General features: G+C 29.5%; 1 protein-coding gene across 2 annotated transcripts in view; it reads right to left on the minus strand.

Moving 5' to 3' along the window:
- The window catches only part of LOC113401554 (ecdysone 20-monooxygenase), a 35,233-nt gene that overhangs the window by 6,666 nt on the left and 7,944 nt on the right, over window positions 1-20,623 (minus strand). The window contains exons 2-4 of one of the 2 annotated variants that reach the window (XM_026641506.2): window positions 5,969-6,182; window positions 4,997-5,195; window positions 2,175-2,365 (exon numbers count right to left, since the gene is read on the minus strand). In XM_026641506.2, coding sequence (XP_026497291.1) covers window positions 2,175-2,365; window positions 4,997-5,195; window positions 5,969-6,182 — 604 coding nt within the window. Of the gene's footprint in view, window positions 1-2,174; window positions 2,366-4,996; window positions 5,196-5,968; window positions 6,183-20,623 lie in introns of those variants that run through there. The other variant, XM_026641507.2, reaches the window with a different exon arrangement.

A 20,623-nucleotide genomic window follows, 5' to 3' on the forward strand; every position in this document is an offset into this window, starting at 1 on the left:
ATACAACGCAATACGTTAATTTATTTTCTCAATGATTACATAATTATAATAACAATGTAAATTGTTGTATAATATTAATACACAATGCTTCCGATAAAAATAAAGATACGAAAATCATTGTCATGGTCATACACAAAAAGAGTTAATATTTATTCATCAATTGATTCTGCGTTTTAATATTTTTTACTGTTTATCTTTATAGTTTTGTCGGAAACAAAAAAGTTCGGATCAGTCCATAGAATCATTTGAAGGAAAAAATTGACCTCGGCCTTGGTTGTTAATAATACAATCACTTTGAAATAAGAATTAAAATAAAATTTGTTACGTTAAGCCAGGAAAAAATGCTTTATAATTACACTAGTATTTATCAGTTTATAGCATATACACTATATGTACCTTACTCTTCGAATACTCATTGAAATTATTATTTGTAAATTAATTATATTTGTAAATAGATTAAAAAAGGTATCTACTTAAATAAATTCAAACTTTAATTTAAAAAAAAAAAAATTTTATCTCCCGTAAGGAGAAGGTTTACATCTTAATCTACCACCGCGCTCCAATAAGGATTCATATGATAGAATTTGTGTGACACATTTATAATTGCCAAGTATTAAAACTCAATAGTGCATAATTTTGATTTAGACCAGATTTTAACCGTTGTGACCTTCGATTTATTAACTGCACTACTAGTTCAAAATATATTTGTTTTTATATACAAACAATCGTATATTGTCAAACAGCGATGACAGATTTATTTATACGCTATAAACACTAACGAGATAACTTAAATCCTTTAATTAACTCACATTTTTTATTAGGCTTAATCATATCAATCCATTAATTTTACGACGAGACACTTGAATAATTTAAGATAAAATAAACAAGTTTGTTAGTATCTGTTTATCAAATATTTTTTTCTGGGATCCTTAATGATACATGAAATTAAACATTTGTCTACATTCCGAGCGGAGTAAATGTCTTATCTGAATTTTAATTATCTATATGATATATTTAAGCCCTTAAATCCTATTTTACTCGCCCCAAAGAAAGTTTACAAACGATAATAAAAAGGAATTAATAAATACCATATTAATTTGTCATATAGTCTAGCTTGACAACCAATTGGCAATCAAAGAAAACAAAACATGCCAATAATTTATGGTAAACAACGTTATACATGTCATTAAAAATATTTTTTTAATTTAATAATGACAATATTTAAATTTGGAATCATACCATAATCATCGTAAAAAAATATCTGTGGTATTGTCGCGCAAGTACGTTATATAATTTACATTTAAAAGAAATTAACAACTAAAAACAACTGTACTAAAAAACATATCGATGACCTATAATTAACCTTTGAATGTTAAAAATAAATAAAGACCTAGTTTAACATAATATATACTTAGGTACATACAAACTTACCGGTTTTAAATTTGAACTGTCAGTAGGCTATTAAGATAGTGAATGAACTGCATGATACTTATCACGGTATACAAATATCGAGCAACGACAGAATTTTTAGGATATAAAATAACACAGTTGTTTACTTGACCGAACGTCTTATCATTGAAGATTCACTATTAGCCACATCCGGTATCGTGTGTAAAATTATGAATGAAACAGCTTTTTTGTAACATTCGACGAAGGATCACGTGCAAATGAACGATACACGGAATATTGAAGGCCATCATTAAATCCTTTTTTTTTGTTAATATAAATGTGCTACTCCTCTTAAGAAATATATTTTGTTGCTTGTTCTATCAGGCTGCTCCGATGTGTTAAATGGATAAACATTTGACAGATTTTAAATCGGACACATGCAGGTTTCCTCACCGGCCAGCTCAAGACGAATTATAAATGCAAATTATGAATGATAATAATAAGCATAATTATGAAATTATGAATTAATGAATTATATATTCTCTTATTGTTAAATAGTTCCCAATTACGTATTAAAATATGTTTCTCGCGACGGTTCCTGTCAAATATATTTTTTTCGTAAATCTAATTTATTTGCTAGTTCCCATCCCATAGTATCCAGGTCCAGGGTTATCTCTATGTCAAATATCATCACTACGAGTTCAGTGGTTTAGTCCTGATGTATTAACAAAGTACATACACATTCGCTTTCTCATTTATAAACAATATAACAAAAAAATACTTACATTCTAATCCCATGCGATTGGTAAGCTGATCGAATCCATGAACGATACCATCGGGCCGTCGACAATTCTTCAACAAGTTGAGGAAGTCATCACAGATGCTGTTCAACTCAGGAATGAAACCCTGAATGGTGTGCGGACTCGTCAGCTCTGAGGTCAAATGACGCCTAAGGTGGTGCCACTTTTCTCCCTGCCTGAAGAATAAAAATAGTACATGTTTTTTTTTTCCTAAACAGTATATGGTCCTTATCTAATATATGTTACGTTTCTAATGTTATATAATATATCCTTAAACCTTAATTATCCGGCCCTGTATGTTATAATTGTACAATGATTGGATTGTCTATAAAAAAAATCAATAAACGTGCTAATGCATAAATAAAGATTTGATAAACTCGGACTAAAGTTAGTCCTCGGGTAAGGTTAGTCCTTTATTATTATATAATATATAACATTATCGCATTCAAACGGACAAACATTTACAATAATTTATATTACGATAATGGAGAATATCAAAAACTACGAGTCTTTTATGATAAAATATTTTTAATAGGTTAAAATCTATTTAGCTTTCTGCAATGATTCTGGCAAACTATACTGGTATTTAATAACTGAGATAGTCCATTACACAGATACACATAGTTATGAGAGAGCCGAGATAGTCCAGTGGGTTAAACTTTCAGATGAAAAAATTGAGGTTCAAACTTGGGCAAGCAACGCTGAGTTTTCATTTGTTTAATCTGTTCATACACAAAATATCGTTTGGAAACCCGCACCAACCCGCGCTGGAGCAGCGTGCTGAAATAAGCTCCTAACCTACTCCTAAAGACGAGAGGTCTCTTAGCCCTGCAGTTTGACATTAAGATGCAGTTATTTCTTTAGTTACATGAACTCAAAATAATATGAATGCAACAGCAACAAAAAAAAATTGTATTAAAAAACAAATTGAATGAAATGAGCTTGACATTATAGGGAATTAAATTCCATATAATTTCGTATGACAAATAATAATCGCATGATAATAAAGGAAGTTGGTGCTAAAAAGCTATTGACTCGATACTACGCCGCAAATACAAGGCAACGTGACCGGAATCATAAAAAGCAACCGAAATATAAGAATATGTCATTTTCCTGTTTCGTATGAACGAGAGAACTTACCAGGCCTTAAGTTAGGGAATTATATTTTGTTAAAAAATAAGACCGCAGTTTGATTAAAATACATTTATTGTGCCTATACGTATTGTATTTCAATATCCGTTATTTTCAAATGATTGAGATATTTATTCAAATATATGGAACAAGATGATGAAGCGCATCACAAATTATTTTAATTATAAAGGCTACACGTAAAAGGATTTTACATAAAAACATAATAACGGATGAGCGGCTCGCTACCGCACCATCCTGATAATTTATTTCTTACTACATGTTTTTAGATAGTAGCCAGGTCTAGACAGCTTTCACCCATCGCGGAACTATCGGGACGCTAATAAGATGCATAAACATTTGCATGCACTTTTATAATAAACCTGTTAAAAAGATTTGTTTTATTTGATATAGGTAAGATGACCGGCAAATAGGCCTGATAGTTGGCCAGACTCAATAATTGGAACAACTTGTGCCTGTAATAACACACAATCATTGCTCAAACGTTGCTGTTTGACGGTAGATTAAATGATAAGGTGGTACTTACCCAGGTGAACTTGCACAAAACTACCTAGGTAATATTATAAGTATATTTAGTAACGAAGTAGTTATATTCGTGTAATCAATTAAAATAACTAAAATTCAATATAAAATGTTGTTTAATTAAATAGTCCTAAAAGAGTTAACCTTCAATTCGTATGAGAAACCCAACAGACAATAACAACATATTGTCATATATACTCTTATTCCAATAACATAAAATATATTCTTTAGAAAAACAACATTATAATATCAATTCAACGCTTTTTATCTTATTCAGATATAATTATTTGATTTGATACGAGCTTCAAATTTATTTAGTGCAAATTGATTTCATAAAATATAATTTACAATTGTTAAATATGCTATTTTAGTCGCATTTATATTCAATTCAAAGTATCGAAACTTTATTAAATAAACATTCTAACTAATCATACAATGTTGCAGATTTTTAATATTCGAAATCACCTCTCACATCGGAAGGTTTCTTAAAAATTTAACCGAAGTATATCTCAAACAGGTAAGTCCTGTTCCTCAATTAAATAGTGATTAAAAAATAATTAGATGTGATCAATCAATTTATTTTTCTCTTTTCTAATATGCAATAAAAATCAGAAAACGCTTAAAATGGTTGTAAAAAACACATAAATCAGATTATGTGGTTGTTGTTATGTAAATAATATAAAAGGTTAATTGTGTAACGTCCATTTAAGGAGCTAAACAGTATGTATATGCACATGACAATAACAATATATCTTAATTTTAATTAAAATTCCGTAACAGAAATGGTTTGTTTATATTTGAAGACATTTACGACTTCACATATAAATGTTGTTAATGTAAAATGTAATATATATTTTTGGTATTTTTTGAGTTCTATTTTACAAAGTTAAAAGAAAATAAATTAAATGAAATATAATGAAATATTCATTTATATTAATTCATATCATTATTTAAAAGTATTAACAAAAAGTTTTTTTTTTTTTTAGATATAGGTACGCATTTGTTACGAGCACGATTTATAAAGTAATTTATCATGCTCTTTAATTTAAGTAAGTAAATTAATTACAGTTAATGTATTTGTGAAAGTATTAAAAAAAAAATGCTAACATAATAATACCAGCTAAAAAAATACTTACTCATTTACAAGTCCAGTGGAAGCGTAGCGATCCGGTCTACTTCTTCTGTATACTTGAACGATTTCAGTGGGTGGCCGGTATGGTCTTTTAGCTGGTGTCCGTAGTACCGCTTCCAACGCTGTCCTTTCAGCGATGGACACAACCATTGCACCGCCCGGCGTCGTCTCAGCGAACACCGGCCCGTAACGCCTGAACATATCTGCGTGCAAATATCTCATTGTGACGGCGAGGGTGCAAATCAACTGAAAGACCCTCGGAATTAAAAAGAACAGGATATCTGTAACTCCGCATAAACTTTAATTCCTTATTATTTTTAGTGGATAGAAATGTAATTGGATATCTGGTGACGTCACTATTCTTATAAATAGATAATATAAAAACACTAAAATTTCTTTATTATGTTGTACATATGTAAATTAATGGCCACTATAAATTTCTTGTTTATAGTGGACGTTAATTTACATATATACATTAAAAGTTATAATAATAACGATAAATATAAGTATTGTCAATTTATTGGAAAGAACGTTATAAACCAAGTAAAGAAATTAATCATAATAATTATTGAAAGTTTTACCCGCTTCCAAATCCAAAACATTTACAACAATTGTCGAAGAAAAGATTCGATACCGATAGTGTCTGAAGAGAAATTATAATTTAAAATTAAAATAATCAAACAAAATTAATAAATGTAGTGGTTCATGAGTTGAATAATTATTAAACATAAATTATTTTAGTACAAATTGTACAATTATTTATACTCTTAATTACATATAATATGTAAAATGCTAAGACCACCCCTCACGGCACGCCCGTAGAAAGTTAAAAATAATAAATTATTACGATTTCTTCACGTTTGTTAATTCTCAATAAAAGGCACAATTTACAACTAAGATTTACAAACATCCTCATTCATAAACGTATTTCGAGGTAGGTGTTTTCTAAACATGTTAATTAATTAAAATATCTCACCTTCATATGCTTCATGAAGCTTATTCATCTTGTATCGGCTCCAGAATAACCACCTGGTCCCTAGAAGGGGCAGAGCTGCTGGCCCAGGAAGCCGACATGGTCTCTTCCCTTCTACTGACCGCGTCAACAAAGCTGTTGCGGCCATTACAAGTGCAACTAAAGCTAGCACCAACGTTGGCACGCCTGACCAATCTACGAGGGGTGGTGGTGTACTCTGTAGAAAAGAAAAACAAAATATTGCTGATCAAAAGTCGTCTTACAACGTTCTTCAAAGTTACAAATAAATGTACAGTCGGGGTAAGAAAAGGTTCGTCACCTTAAGATCTATTTTCGTGTGCATAGTATGAGCGATAATCTGTTTTACCGATTGAGTTTGACATATTGCGTCGCAATATCATAATAAGTCGCATCTAGCAAATAGTAAAATTGCGTTTAAAAGCTATAATAATAAGAGATAGAGTGTATAATCTCTATAGTTCGATTTGTGTCATTAGGTACAACGTCAGAGCTATACAAAAAGTATTTACTTAAAAGTCATTTTTAATATATTTTATTATTTAAATAATAGATGTCACTGTACCGAAATTAAATCGCGCTAACGTTTGGTATTGTTGTAAATACTAATGTGCGAGAAATGTTTGTGTATTCAGTTCAAAAATAATAATGTATACGTGAAGAATAAAATTTCAGTGTAAAAATTGAAGTGTTTTACTGGTTCCCGAAGTAAGCTTATGTACGACTGTGCGGGTTGTACATAGAGTAAAATAATATATACTCGCATCTAGTAAGCCTCTAATTGTTCCAGTGGGCTGTCGGTCGCCGTCAATCGGGATGATAATTACCAACTTTTCACGAAACCTTATAGCCCTTCGTGAATGCTCGTGTAACATTGGAGATTAGGACATTGTCTTATCTCTTATAAAAGAGAGTGCATAGTAGTAATCCTACTTCCTACTAATATTATAAACGTGAAAGTTTGTGTGTATGGATCTGGCTGATTTCTATGAGGTATGGATGGATACTTGTTACTCTTTCACGTAAAAAATACTGAACGGATTTGGATAAAATTTGGCCCACAGATAGAATATGTACTGGAATAACATATAGGATACTTTATAGCCCGGGAAAATATAAAATCTCTCGGGAACGTGGGTGAAACCACAAGACGGAAGTAGTAAATAAAATAGTAAAAATAAATAGTAATAATGGTAAAATTTATTCATTTAAACAAATCTTATTTATTTTATTGAAAACGAGTATATCTACCATTCGTAACAATCACAGCTTGTAGTCGCTGTCGCATTGATCCAACAAGGCGATAGTATATATCAATTCCTCTGAAGCCCTCGTAGACACTTCGGCAATGTTCTACGACAGCTGCTTTGGTTCTATCGTTATTATTTATCCACCGCTGCACCATCAAACCCCATAGATTTTTGATAGGGTATATCCGCCGCTTTTGCAGACCAACGAATCACCACCACTTCCCGGTGCCGATGGAACCACTCATCACACGTCACGTCATTACATTAACCGTCGCTTGAAATAACGGCCGAATAATATTACAATTTTTATTTTTATTCTAAGATTGCAATATATTGCAAGAAAATATATGATACTGACAGACTTTGACAATTGACAATTAAGATATCATATCTACTTACAATATAATTTAAATCTTATAATGACTAATTAGGCCATAAAAAAGTTTTTATGTTGATATGACACTAGACGTAGTCCAAAGATGTTACACTATTTTGAACCATGTTATCATACTATGTTGGTTTATTTTTATATGCAGTTATCTGTTTATTATTTTAGTTTCAAAAGGTAGTAAGAGTTTACGACTTGATAAAGGAATGTATTTGAAAACTGACGAAGGTTTTCTTACTCTGACTGCACATTCTATAATGTAGATACTATTAAACGAAAACAATGAGAAGTAAAGAAAATAAAAGTGAAAAATGTAATGAATTGTTAGAATTTATCCTAACAAAGTAATTTTAAAGAGAGAATAATGCTAAAACATGAAATTATAATGATAGTCTAGACTTCTAAACACACTTACGCAACACGAAATCAATTATTATTATTAGTGATCGTAAACAAATTACAGCGCATTATAAGTAACTCACGTCGACTTAATATGTATTATTAATTGAGGTATTCAGTCGAGTTGAATAGTATCTAATTTGAACGACAGGTGAAATCAGCAGTCGTTAGTTATGAATGAACTGAACGCAAGTTCAAGAGCTTCGTTTTTTATCGCTTCATCGCATATGAACGCGTTCGGGTGTCGGGTTAACATTGTTTGCTATCGCGGTCGTCGACCCGGCAGCTAGTGGTGATATGTTGACGCAGCGATCTTGACATTGGCTTTGCGTAACTGTCGTTTACGTAACGTAACGTCGCGTTGCCGCTGCCGCCCGGCGCGGGCGCAGACGTAACGCCATACGCTTTGCGCCAGCGCACTGCAGTCGACAATCACGCAAAAGATTGACGCCTTAGGCGCCGTTTTTATTGCGATTACGGGACCCGCTTATTTTACGAATCTGTTATTCCGGACAAATTGATGTTTAACGGGATTTCACTTTTAACGGTATTGATATGTCGATGACTCTTGAACTTGTTATGCATAATTATATGTAAAGATTTAACGTCCTGTGATTATGATTACCGCAATATTTATTTTCGAAAATAAAATTGAAACACCATTTTTATTTATGTCATTTGTAATTGCTTATCTTTTCATTCTTATTAAAAGTTGTTAATGATAAAAAAATATCTTATGGAAAGATTTTTTTTCATAAATTCGTGCTGATTTAATTTTCAATATAAATTGAATGATTGTAACATAACTGTTTTTAAACGACCGTCTTCATAAATACAATCAAATCTTTATTAAACTTGATCATTGAAAGAATATTTTTTATCTTAATTCATTATTTCTTCATATTAAAGGTCAACCGCTACAATGTTACAATGAAACTGATTATATTAAAAAATCATTACTGAATAAAAAATACGAGGAATTTCCATCAAACAAAAATAGTCGTGATTAAATCGTCGAGTAAAGCCTTTTCACGAATCTGCACTAGAGTTATTCTTTTTTTAACATTTATTTAAATCTATAGTGCCTACATACGTTGAACGAAAAGCGTAAGCGCCATGAAAATCCGGCCCTTACAATGTTTTAGTCACGAGAAAACTATTCTCCATAAGCGATCTAGCGCGATGTTATTTAATAGTTTGATTTTAAATGACATAATGACGAGAATAGATGACATTTATATATATATATAGATGACTTTAGTACTTTTTACCATTATTTGAACAAAATATTTACATGGACATTCTTGTGTGTCGTAGAATATATGTCAATAGTTATAAATAAAATTAATTGATTTCAAAGTATTTCATTGTATTTTACTCAAATGCCGGTCACAGATATTATACTCTAATAGTCTATGTTTTGCATATTTAAAAGGCGAACTTATTAAGACTGTTTGGTCTTTCATTGTATCTGCAAAATATAACAATCAATATTTGAAATGTAATTTGTTTTTTCTACATAATTTCTATAGAAAAAAACAAGCAAGTGAAAATAAAAATTCTAAAATTCAACTACTATATAACATATAGTATAATTAAATATTTTGTAAACATGGTCTAAGTCATTGAAAAACAAATAAAATACATTATTAAGTTATGAAATCTCTTACAGTAGGTATCAGAGACGAGGCTTGAGTGTTGACAATTTGAATCATCTCAAACGAAATCGACTAAATTTTGTAAAAAATGTAATTGAATAAAAACTTTGTAAATATAAGAATTCAATGTATTTTTTCTCATCTATTCTCTTCCATTCAAGCAAAAAGACAACGTATTTCGAATATAATAAAAGATTTATTTTATTACGCAATACATATATTTTATATATAGAGTATATACCTAGTTAATACATTTTCAGGTCTATATTTAGTTATATTATTTGTGAGGTGTCAACTCATAGATATGCCAAATATGTTGAAGACATAGTTAACGTCGATGGCAAAACGTAGACAACGATGTGAGTGCTTTGGAAACAAGATCAACACTGATCGGGATGCTATTTCTGTGGAGCTGCTTAGCAATAAGTGCAAAGAACCAGACAGAGTTAAAGAAAAATAAACCTTTGATTGATCACTATATTATGTTTTTAATCGAGATGCCTTGAAAACATCGTCAAATCCTGAGCAAATCTCTAATATGTTGTAAATAGCTATGAATGTTCTTATCAGAAAAAATAGTTGCCAGTGCCTAAATGGAAGATTTTTTTTTGTTAGAATTTAATTTTAATTATTTTTTATGTATAGTATGAAATACATATTCTCACGTTACGGCTGCCATATATACTAAACTAAACATATATTATGTATATACTGAAAACTTCTCTGAAACGCAATGCATCGTCTAATATGAACTTGATGTCTAATATTATTTTCTTTGCATTGCATTGCAAATAATCTAGATATTTAAAATAAAAATTAAATTTGAATACGAAAGTAACCCCTAAATAATAAAATATAAACTTAATTTTCTTATTTTTAACAGAAGCAATAATTCAGTCATGAAATACAATTTCTAAGCTATTCGAATCAGAGAGCCCCTTTAATTAACCGTTGCTGCACCGTTGTCAAGTACATCTGTTAGTAATTTGGGGTGCTTTAACAATCAGACAGCGTTTCATTGTAAATCATCAAAAAAAACTCAAAAAAAAATACTTCCAATCAGATTTAAAAAAGTACTTTTCCTTAAAGGAAATCTTGGCCTCTGGACCAAAACGCATGTTACTTACATTACAAAATCCGACGGATTATTCTTAATCTCGTATGCATTTTAAAAAGCTGTCTCTTGTAAACATAAATAGCACTTTCAGATCTTCATATATGGATAAATTTTTTTGCAGTTATAGGAATTTAATTTTAAAGCGCTGAATTACGATTACTTTGCTTGTTTGTCTATCGATGAATCAATTTATTTTAACATTATTTTTCGTACTAAGGTCATCTATTTTTAGACAAGTAGAATTACTACTCAAGATCAATTAGTTTTGCACGTTTAAAATTCAAAAACTTTTATACTAATTATGTTAATGTTTAACATCTCAAAAACAATTTAAAGCAGTTATTACTAATCTTAAAAGCGAAAATATTTTTAATCATAAATAAATTATCAAAACAGTTCGTTATTTAATTTGTTTATATATAAAAAGATTTTCATAAAAGTCAAACCAATAACTGTATCTGTTGTTGTATACATACAGTATATATTATACATAAGTATATGTATAACATAATACTAAGATATTGTAATACTACGGAGGTGTAATAATATCTGGCAGTACAATTAACATAATATATAATTCTACGGGTCACAAGTATTACGATAAACTGATGTTATTTTTATACTAATTAAGTCATAAAGTATTTGCGAAAAACCGTCCCATTTTTTAGTTTTAGTTTAGTGACGATACCGGCTAAACTAGATTTATCCGTGAATCGGTTATATCGTACTTATAAGATTATCTCAAGCGAATTAAGATTTACAAGGTTAGTCTAGAAATTAAACATTTAATTCCCCGCTTTGGTCAGAATTTATAATTACTATTTTTATAGGCTAAAAAAATTAAGATACTAGAATATTGGACCTTGGACTGAAACGAATCGAAATTAATGACTTTCAATTTAAAATAATGATATAATAAAAATATCCCACAAAGATTTTATAGATAAAAATAATATGTATAATATAATCTTATATTTAATATCTACTAGTGACTATTTACAGCCTACTAGTATTGTTGTGAACAAAAATCAAACCAATAATAATGAAATCAGATTTTGTGTTTCGCTTTTCGAGATTTATGCAAAAATGTCTCCAATTATTGAGGTTTACAAAATTATATTAAATGTCAAGCTATCACTGGTTCGGAATTTAGATTCTACCCAGTCGAATGTTAAATTTTCCATGTCTCTTTTCCACCAATTAAATTATATAGGAAAATTAATTAAACAACTAAACAATTACATTATATGATATTTAATCTATATAATATATTATTGACTAATATTGTTTTTTGTTCTGTACTTATTAAGGTTATTTTTTTTTAATTTGAGATTTAAAATGATTAATTGGCAAACGCTAAAAATAAACTGGGGTATTTTATTACATAAGCGAATAATATGCCCCATGTAGAACGAATTGAATTTTGCGGAGTCGGACACTTGGTGTTACGACTCTGCCTTTTTAGTTCTAAGTCTATGATATATTATGTAATACTTGTGTATATGTCTTTATTTAAAACCATAATTTTCCCGTATGAACTCGGAACGAGTAGCAAGTAATCGATATTTCATTTATCCTAACAAGTCGTTGAACAGCCCGCTAAACCCACGTCGTCTGCTTATACTACGTACAAGTATACGATATACCTGTTTAATTTTCCGTCTACAGATTTGTTGTGGGTTTGATATTTAAATCGATACATTTGTATTTAGACTCCGATGTGAATCTAGTCGCAGATAATTCCCGGTCTATCTTCGTCTAATATGCAGTTACCCCAGCTCGGTAATGTATAGGTTCTTGTTTGTGATTATTAGTACTGCCATTATGGCACTGTAATGACTGGATCTTAGAAATATGGTACATTTCTTCTCGATCATTATATATTTTTGTTATGAAAACTGTTTTGTATAGTTTAAGATGAGTTTTTCTTCAAGGTAACTTGTTTCCTTTTTTTAACATTTACATACATACATACATAAACAGCCTGTAAATTTCCCTGCTGGGCTAAGGCCTCCTCTCCCTTTGAGGGGAAGGTATGGAGCATATTCCACCACGCTGCTCCAATGCGGGTTGGTGGAATACACATGTGGCAGAATTTCGTTGAAATTAGACACATGCAGGTTTCCTCACGATTTTTTCCTTCACTGCCGAGCACGAGATAAATTATAAACACAAATTAAGCACATGAAAAATCAGTGGTGTTTTTTTTTAACATTTATTAGATAATAATGATCTAAATTTAATCTAAATTATTTGTTTAAATACTATATTGACCACGACAAAATAAATGGGACAAAAGGCGGACTTAATGCCTGAAGGCATTCTCTGCCAGTCAACCTTTAGGTCAAACAGAAAACCATGAAGGCGGTAATTAATAATGAGTTAACAATATAGTATAAACATATATGTACATATGTACTTATATATTAAACCATATAAAAAAACATATACAAACATACCCATATAGTATCTACAAAATAAATATTGATATATACTGTCTATAGTAAAAACATATATATAATATAACATAATAATAATAATAGTGCATAATAGAAGTCATAAGAGTTTGGGGTTTTCTGACAATATGTGCGTACACAACACGTAGACGAGTTTTAAAAGTAAATATTACATAAAATTATGTAAACCTCACATAATTTTATGTAATATTTAATATAAATATTAAGTATGTCATATTGTTATGTTTAAATAGGAAACATTTTAGATATACAACAATGATATAACTAATCAAATACGAACAACAAACAAAAACAACAATGTTGACTTTATAATAGAAATATTTACAATAGGTACTGATTACTATCTATTGACCCCATTTCAAAGGTACAGATCTATCGATTTTAGGTTAGACGAAAACAACTTTTATAATATACACCACATCATGGACGTAAATATCATTATCAAATCTATTTTTGGACTCCATAGACAGATAGCCTAATAAATATGTATTTATTATGATAAATATAAAATAAACCTTGACTGCAATAAAATGTAACCTAATTATAACTATTTGATTCATTTGTAACTATATTATTATACACTACAGTTATTGAGTAAGAGTGTGAAAGATTACTCTAACAGCTTGGTAAATCTACAATTTATTATAAAAAAAATCAAAAGATTAAGTTTGAAATAATCACAACAGATTTTTTTTATTTTGATAAGAATACGGAATACGAGTTAAAAATAAATTTATCGTTATATTTTAGTGCTTATAATCATGATACGGCGTTTTTAGAAAGAATAGATTATTATGATGTTTTAAATCGTATTGGGTCGTTATGATAGTAATTATTTAATCATATTTTGTAATTTTATGGATGCTTCGATATTGAAATATCTAATTTTTTAAACTATAATGCCAAAACAAGTACACTATGCAAGCTAAACTTTAATTTTGCTTTTATTGAATTGTAATTACATCCTGTAGAACTAGTTATTTTTCTTATATAAAAAATTATGATCATTTATGTTAAATTATTTGATTAATTAATTAGTAACCAACCTTGAATTCCGAACTAAATTAAATATAAGTTGAAGGACATCATTAACAAAGAAGTGGGTACAAGGCGAGCAATCAAAAAGATAAGATAATAAAACCAAACAGTCCTACGTAAGGATACGAAGGGCGTCGTAAGGATTCAGATAATGGACCTTATGTATATTAAAATAAGACTCATTGGGTTTAAAGTAGTGCTCATATAAATGCACCAGTGCTTTACTGCTCTACATTTGATAAGTATTCATTAGAGGACAAATATTCCTCCCAAACGTACCTAAATATCAGAAATAAATAATAAAATTAACTGTCTGATATGTAGTTCAATGTGTAATTATTATCACCAGTTTTACTAGAACATACGATAGACATCAAAGTTTGTAACATTCAATTTAAATAGTTATTTCATAATAAAAACTGATTATGTGTATTAAAGGAGAAGTTTTGCATATAATTATGTTGACTTGGATATACAATAAGAAAGCGTTGTATTCTATTTGTACAGACTCTTAAGGAACTCGATAGCGCAGCAAATTGCGATCAATAGCACGAGCTTTCAGCAGACGTCGTGAGTCTAGACATTACCACAGTTTGAAAGCTCCAACATCCTTGTAATAAAATTCATTGAAAATACGTTCTACATCAGTTTTATAATAAGTAAAGGAATTAAATCAACTGCTAATTGAGTTACATAAAAAACAACATTTAAAATATTGAAATATATATCTTTTGTTTAAGAACACATTTTATATATTGTTTGATTTCAATAATTGTAAATAAAAATACGTATTTTTTTCACATACTTTAAAAGAACATTGAATCAAATTAAATTTTAGGTAGGTATTCTATTATTTATTTATTTATCTGTTTTTCATGCGTATGAAGTTCTTAATTATAAATAATAATAACATTAAGCTGATAGAATTATTGTATTACTTTTCATAAAGGTATAATTAATAATATTTTTATTCTATCATCACTGCTAGGAATGACTACGATACCAATGCAGATGCATTTATAAATAAACTTTGAGCATTAATGCTAAAATATTAGTTAATCCATGAAACAAAATACTTCTCTAGATTAAAAAAAAATGAAAACATTAAATAAACCATCGCTGTAATAAAATAGTATAAAAGTATCAGTTCATAGATGAGGTAAGACCTCTTTTGTTAAGGAAATACTTCGCAGATTATTACACAATGTTTTTCGGACTCGGTATACAAGTGTCATATCATCCGATACATGAATATTTATTCCTTCACCGTTGAACAAAATACATATACGCACATGAAAACTCGTCTAGTTTTAAATCCATGATCTCCGATTAAAATTCACACATTCTGGCCACTGGGACAATCCGATTACAAAAAAGAAATACAAAGACGATATTTACTTTTTCTTTTTGTAACTTATAAATTAAACGCTGTAAAAGAACATAAAGTTTATAAATAAAATATCTGTCGTGGTTTCAGCCGTGTTGGACGTTACAGCTCAACTACCGTGGGTCGTAGCGTGATGTTAAACAGTCTGTAACCTTCCTCAATAAATGAGCTATCTAACGCATTTTTTTCATATCAGACTCGTACATCCTGTACATCCAGTTCAAACTGTTCAAACAAACCAACAAAACCTTCTGCCTTATATAATAGTACTAATAGATAAACTGCATAAATCAAATATGACTACGAAAATACAAATACGGTTAGTTAGACTGTTCCAATATAAACAATCATACTAACAGATCCGGCCACACGTTACTGGCTTCGTTATACTTTGAATGATATTGTGGGATAATGTTTAACTAAAAACTAATGGCAAAATATTCAGCGGCTTTGGATATGATGATACGCTTTAAAAAAAAAGCGATCATTTTATAGACATACATAGATAGGTAGATTATAACAATCTACATACACAGACTAGTAATTCGAAGTAGAGGTTATAAGGTAGCAAATATATATTTTACATAAACATAAAAATCACGCTTGTCACGTGAATTGTCTTAATTTAATGTCGGTAAAACTGCGAATCTCATCTATTTATATAATAACATTATATAACCTTCTCCGAAAGGCGCTGCGTCTTCTGGCCCTGGTTTTGGTAGGTTTTTCAGTTAGTTATTACAAAAAACGTCTCCGGATTTATTCGTTTGATGGATTAGATGGGAATTATAGGCATTCATCATTATATTCATCTTATAGAAATAAGTATTGCTTGTTTATTTTTTCGATCCAATCTTTATTTGCTAAACTCGGTCACATTTATATAATTTTAGTTTATAGTTATTGGCTACATTGGATATAGACATAAATAGGCATTTCAGATATAAAATGTTATGTCAACGTAGTCGCAGAAAAAATAACCGTCCAGGCGCGTTCAAAGCGAGCGCTGCAAAAATAATAACAGATAATACACAAAAACATTTGTATAAAACATTTATAGATGTCTAAAATGTTTACATAAAATCCCATCCTAGCTTAAATCTTCTAAAAAATCTCAGTAGACATCATATATAAAAAAGAGCATTATAATTTTTTTTTTATTTATTCACCACACAGTTTTTCTTATCGAAATAAATAGCATATTAATTTTAAGCCTTTTCAGTATATCAAAATTACTTTTTACACTGTGCAAATTGAACTAAAATAAATATATTGTGTGAAAAAGTACGTGAGGCGAGTCCTAATCACTTGTATTACAATACTTGCTAACTACATTGAATTTTCATGTGCCTATTATATATATGCATATATATATGCGTAATTTGTATTTATAATTAATTTTTCATACATATATATGTCTCCAACAATTATGGGATTCATATTTTTTTTGCTTTTGTATCATAAAATTGAGAAAAAAACAAATAACACTAAAGCTGCGTAATATAATGTTCTCGTTCTCAAACTGAGAGAAGACCTTAGTCATTTTTTAATTTAGGAAATTAACAGGTTTATTTACCTTTTTTTGAAGATTATTCATATTTTGAAGAAAATGGAAATTAATTTTTCCTTTGCAACGTTGGGTCGGGTTTTTATTTAATAGGTAACGAACTCATTAAATTTATTAGTAATATACAATAAATATAATTATATTGTATAATATAGACTGCCTGTTACTGCCCTACAAAGTTTACTTCTTCATTTATTTAGAGAGCTATAATTAAGGTACATATTATAAAGAAAACAAAACCGCGTATCTTTGCCCTTACTCGAACTTTTTACTTGAAATTACCGCTCAACGTGGCACGACCACGTGGTGTTAGCGATAAAGTTTTGTTTGCATCAATTTAGGGATAAAAATAACACACGAGTAATAAATACATGTTTGAATTTAGCATTAAATTCTTTATACATTTCGGTAAACATTCGGCTGCAGTTAAAAACCTTATCAAGTGTTTTCTTACGGCGTGCACTTGGATAAACAATTGTCCGATGCGATTGACTTTTCATTATTCCCTAATAAACAAAATTTGGCTGACATTCAACTTAAATCTGAAAAATAATTCGTGTATTTACATAACTATAACAATAAAAGTAATCGCCTGTTATAATAATTTATGCACTTACTTTCCGACTAGCGTCCCTCAAGTCACGTTCCCTCTCCCCAACTGATAGGGTTGTGAAGGTCAGATAGCAGTCGCAAACGAGAATGGTGCCCTTCCAAGGTCAATGCGAACCCTACCTTGAATATTCCTGAGCAGGAAATGTACACATTATCTGTGTAAGTTCAACGAGCCGAATTCTGACAGTGTGATCACGTACGCCACGTAAAAAAACTTTATGATGTTTGAAGTTTATGCGTAGTTAAGTTATATGAGCTAAGCTCTACCGACAGATTTACAAACAAGTTATCTGTATCGTACTCGCTTGAAGATAATAAACGTTAAAATAATCAAATATTTCAGATTTATTATATAAAAGCAAAAAATATGTAAGAATACAATAATTCAATGTACTTAAAAAAAGACAAATATTACATTATATAAATTCAACGTAAAAATACATTCATTTTTAAATTTATTGTATTTTTTGTTATTATAAACCAGTCCTATCAAAATTCGTCGTTGGTTAAAGGTGAAATAGTAAAAGATATTCGAAACGACATAAGTATTTAAAAATATACTTGAGAAATAGCTTAATATTTTTATCGAAATACCCAGTTGATCGAATACGTTAAATTATTATACTAGTAATGAGAAAAAAAATTCAAATCTAATCCTTCTCAATGCGTTGAACTATGGTACTCGTACTTAAATATAATATGATTAATTTGTGACTATTTCTTATTTGGTAAGCGTTTTGAACATTCTAAATCAAACATTTGTATTATTATTATTAGACTATTTTGTTAGATTAAATTAGTAATATAGTAGTTGATATATCTAATTATCATTTTAATGGAATTCATGTAATTTTATATTTTTATTCAACCAAATTGTACAATTAAAATACATACTTTTAAATTATTAATAACTAAAAGTACCAATTTATTATCAAAAAACTTTGTAAAATATAAAATATAAACAATTAATTTTATATTTTTCAGTAAAGAAGTATTTAATGTATCTAATTTAAATAAAGTTAAAAACGTTTGTCTATTGCATAAAGCGCCTAGTTTATGACCAAGAGATGACACGTAATGAGTTTGATTGGTTGCATGGTGTCAATGATAACAATTACATCTCATTGGACATAATAAAAGGACGTGCATGTGCATACGGAGTTACTCATTCAACTCAAATATACAATTTCATCTTTATACTGTATAATAAATAAATTAATCACCATATGTTTTACATACGAGCGATGCATTAAGATTTTTCGTTTAGACATCGGTTTACTTTTTGTGACCGGTAATTTATTATCGACCAAATATCAGCTGCATTTATATCAATTAGTATGAATAAAAAATGTCAAATGCCACTTTAAATTGTTTATTATATTACAAATCTAGAATTAAATATTTATTATACCAACTAATAATAACTTTTATTCGTTCCTTGGCAGCTAAACATACAGTATAATTTGTAGCTTTGTGTTAACTTATATATTAATTTCTTTAGATTTATAATTAGTTATATTAATGTTTTATGCTAATAATAATCGCAATGAAACATTAAAAATAAATGTTATTTTATTTTTTCTGCAATTCATTTTAAAATAAGCAATTGGATCACATGGCGGTAAGCAGTCACCTTCGTTCATATATACTGCAAGTGTATGAAAAGTCATCTACATAATTCATGATCTTATGTCCCTTTATATCTGCTGTTACCTTGGTACTCATCATATAACCGAAACACAGCAAAATAAGCCATTACTGATAGGAGAATAAGCGGGTCGGCAAAACTTAAAGTGACTTAAAGTGTCTGTCTGTCTGAATGTCTATTGCTAACCATTGAACCGAATTTAATTAAATTTACTATGCAACAAGCTACTTTTTTATGCCTAACACCTAACAAACATCCTCTAAAAAGCGAGCAAAGCCGACAACTATTCTAATATAAATGAGGTTAATTTTTCACAGAAACAACCTACAGCAGTGTTCCTGGTATAAACAAAAACATAACTAAAAATATCACCAATTAGAGCCTCAAAAACTCAAATGAAGTTATTAAGATAGAAGATATAAATCCTAAAATACACCTTAAAAGATATCAACATGCTCTTCATGTCTTCAAAATTTTTTGGACTCATTCACAATTTATGTTAATTTATTACTTACTATAAACATAATAACTTATTCAAAAATAAAATATTTAAAAGCAAGCCAATCTATTTATTTTTATACGAAGCTAATAATATTTTATCAATATAAAATAAATAAATAAAAAATAGTCCTCGCTCACAGCCTATAATCAGAATGTTAACATGTAATAACGATCGGTGGTAAATATCACCACACCCAATATTTGCAATTACCGGCTTAATGTGTTAAGTAGCCGCGTTACAAACACGAAAGGGTGTGGACAGTTAGACAACTTTAAAATAACCGCTATTACCTATTTATAGTACTAACAGGACTGCACCGTTGAAATACAAACCAAATAAAGGTATTAAATGTTTGTCGAATGTACATATACGGCATTCTCGTGTTTCCAGACGTTTCTGTAGCAACAACTCTTCCTAAAACTTACGTAAGAAGGGGTTATCGCCACGCCGAATAGCTGTTTCTTAAAATTATCGTTTATATTTTTATCTAAATAGTTTGAGTCGAAACAAAGAAGATGCCTAGGTCAAAAACCTCGTAAAATTGGGCGATGCTTGTTTGTATTCTGTGTAGATAACGTATTATAATAAAACTCAAGC

The sequence above is a fragment of the Vanessa tameamea genome, chromosome 20 (genome assembly GCF_037043105.1).
Source record: "Vanessa tameamea isolate UH-Manoa-2023 chromosome 20, ilVanTame1 primary haplotype, whole genome shotgun sequence".
Taxonomy (NCBI): domain Eukaryota; kingdom Metazoa; phylum Arthropoda; class Insecta; order Lepidoptera; family Nymphalidae; genus Vanessa; species Vanessa tameamea.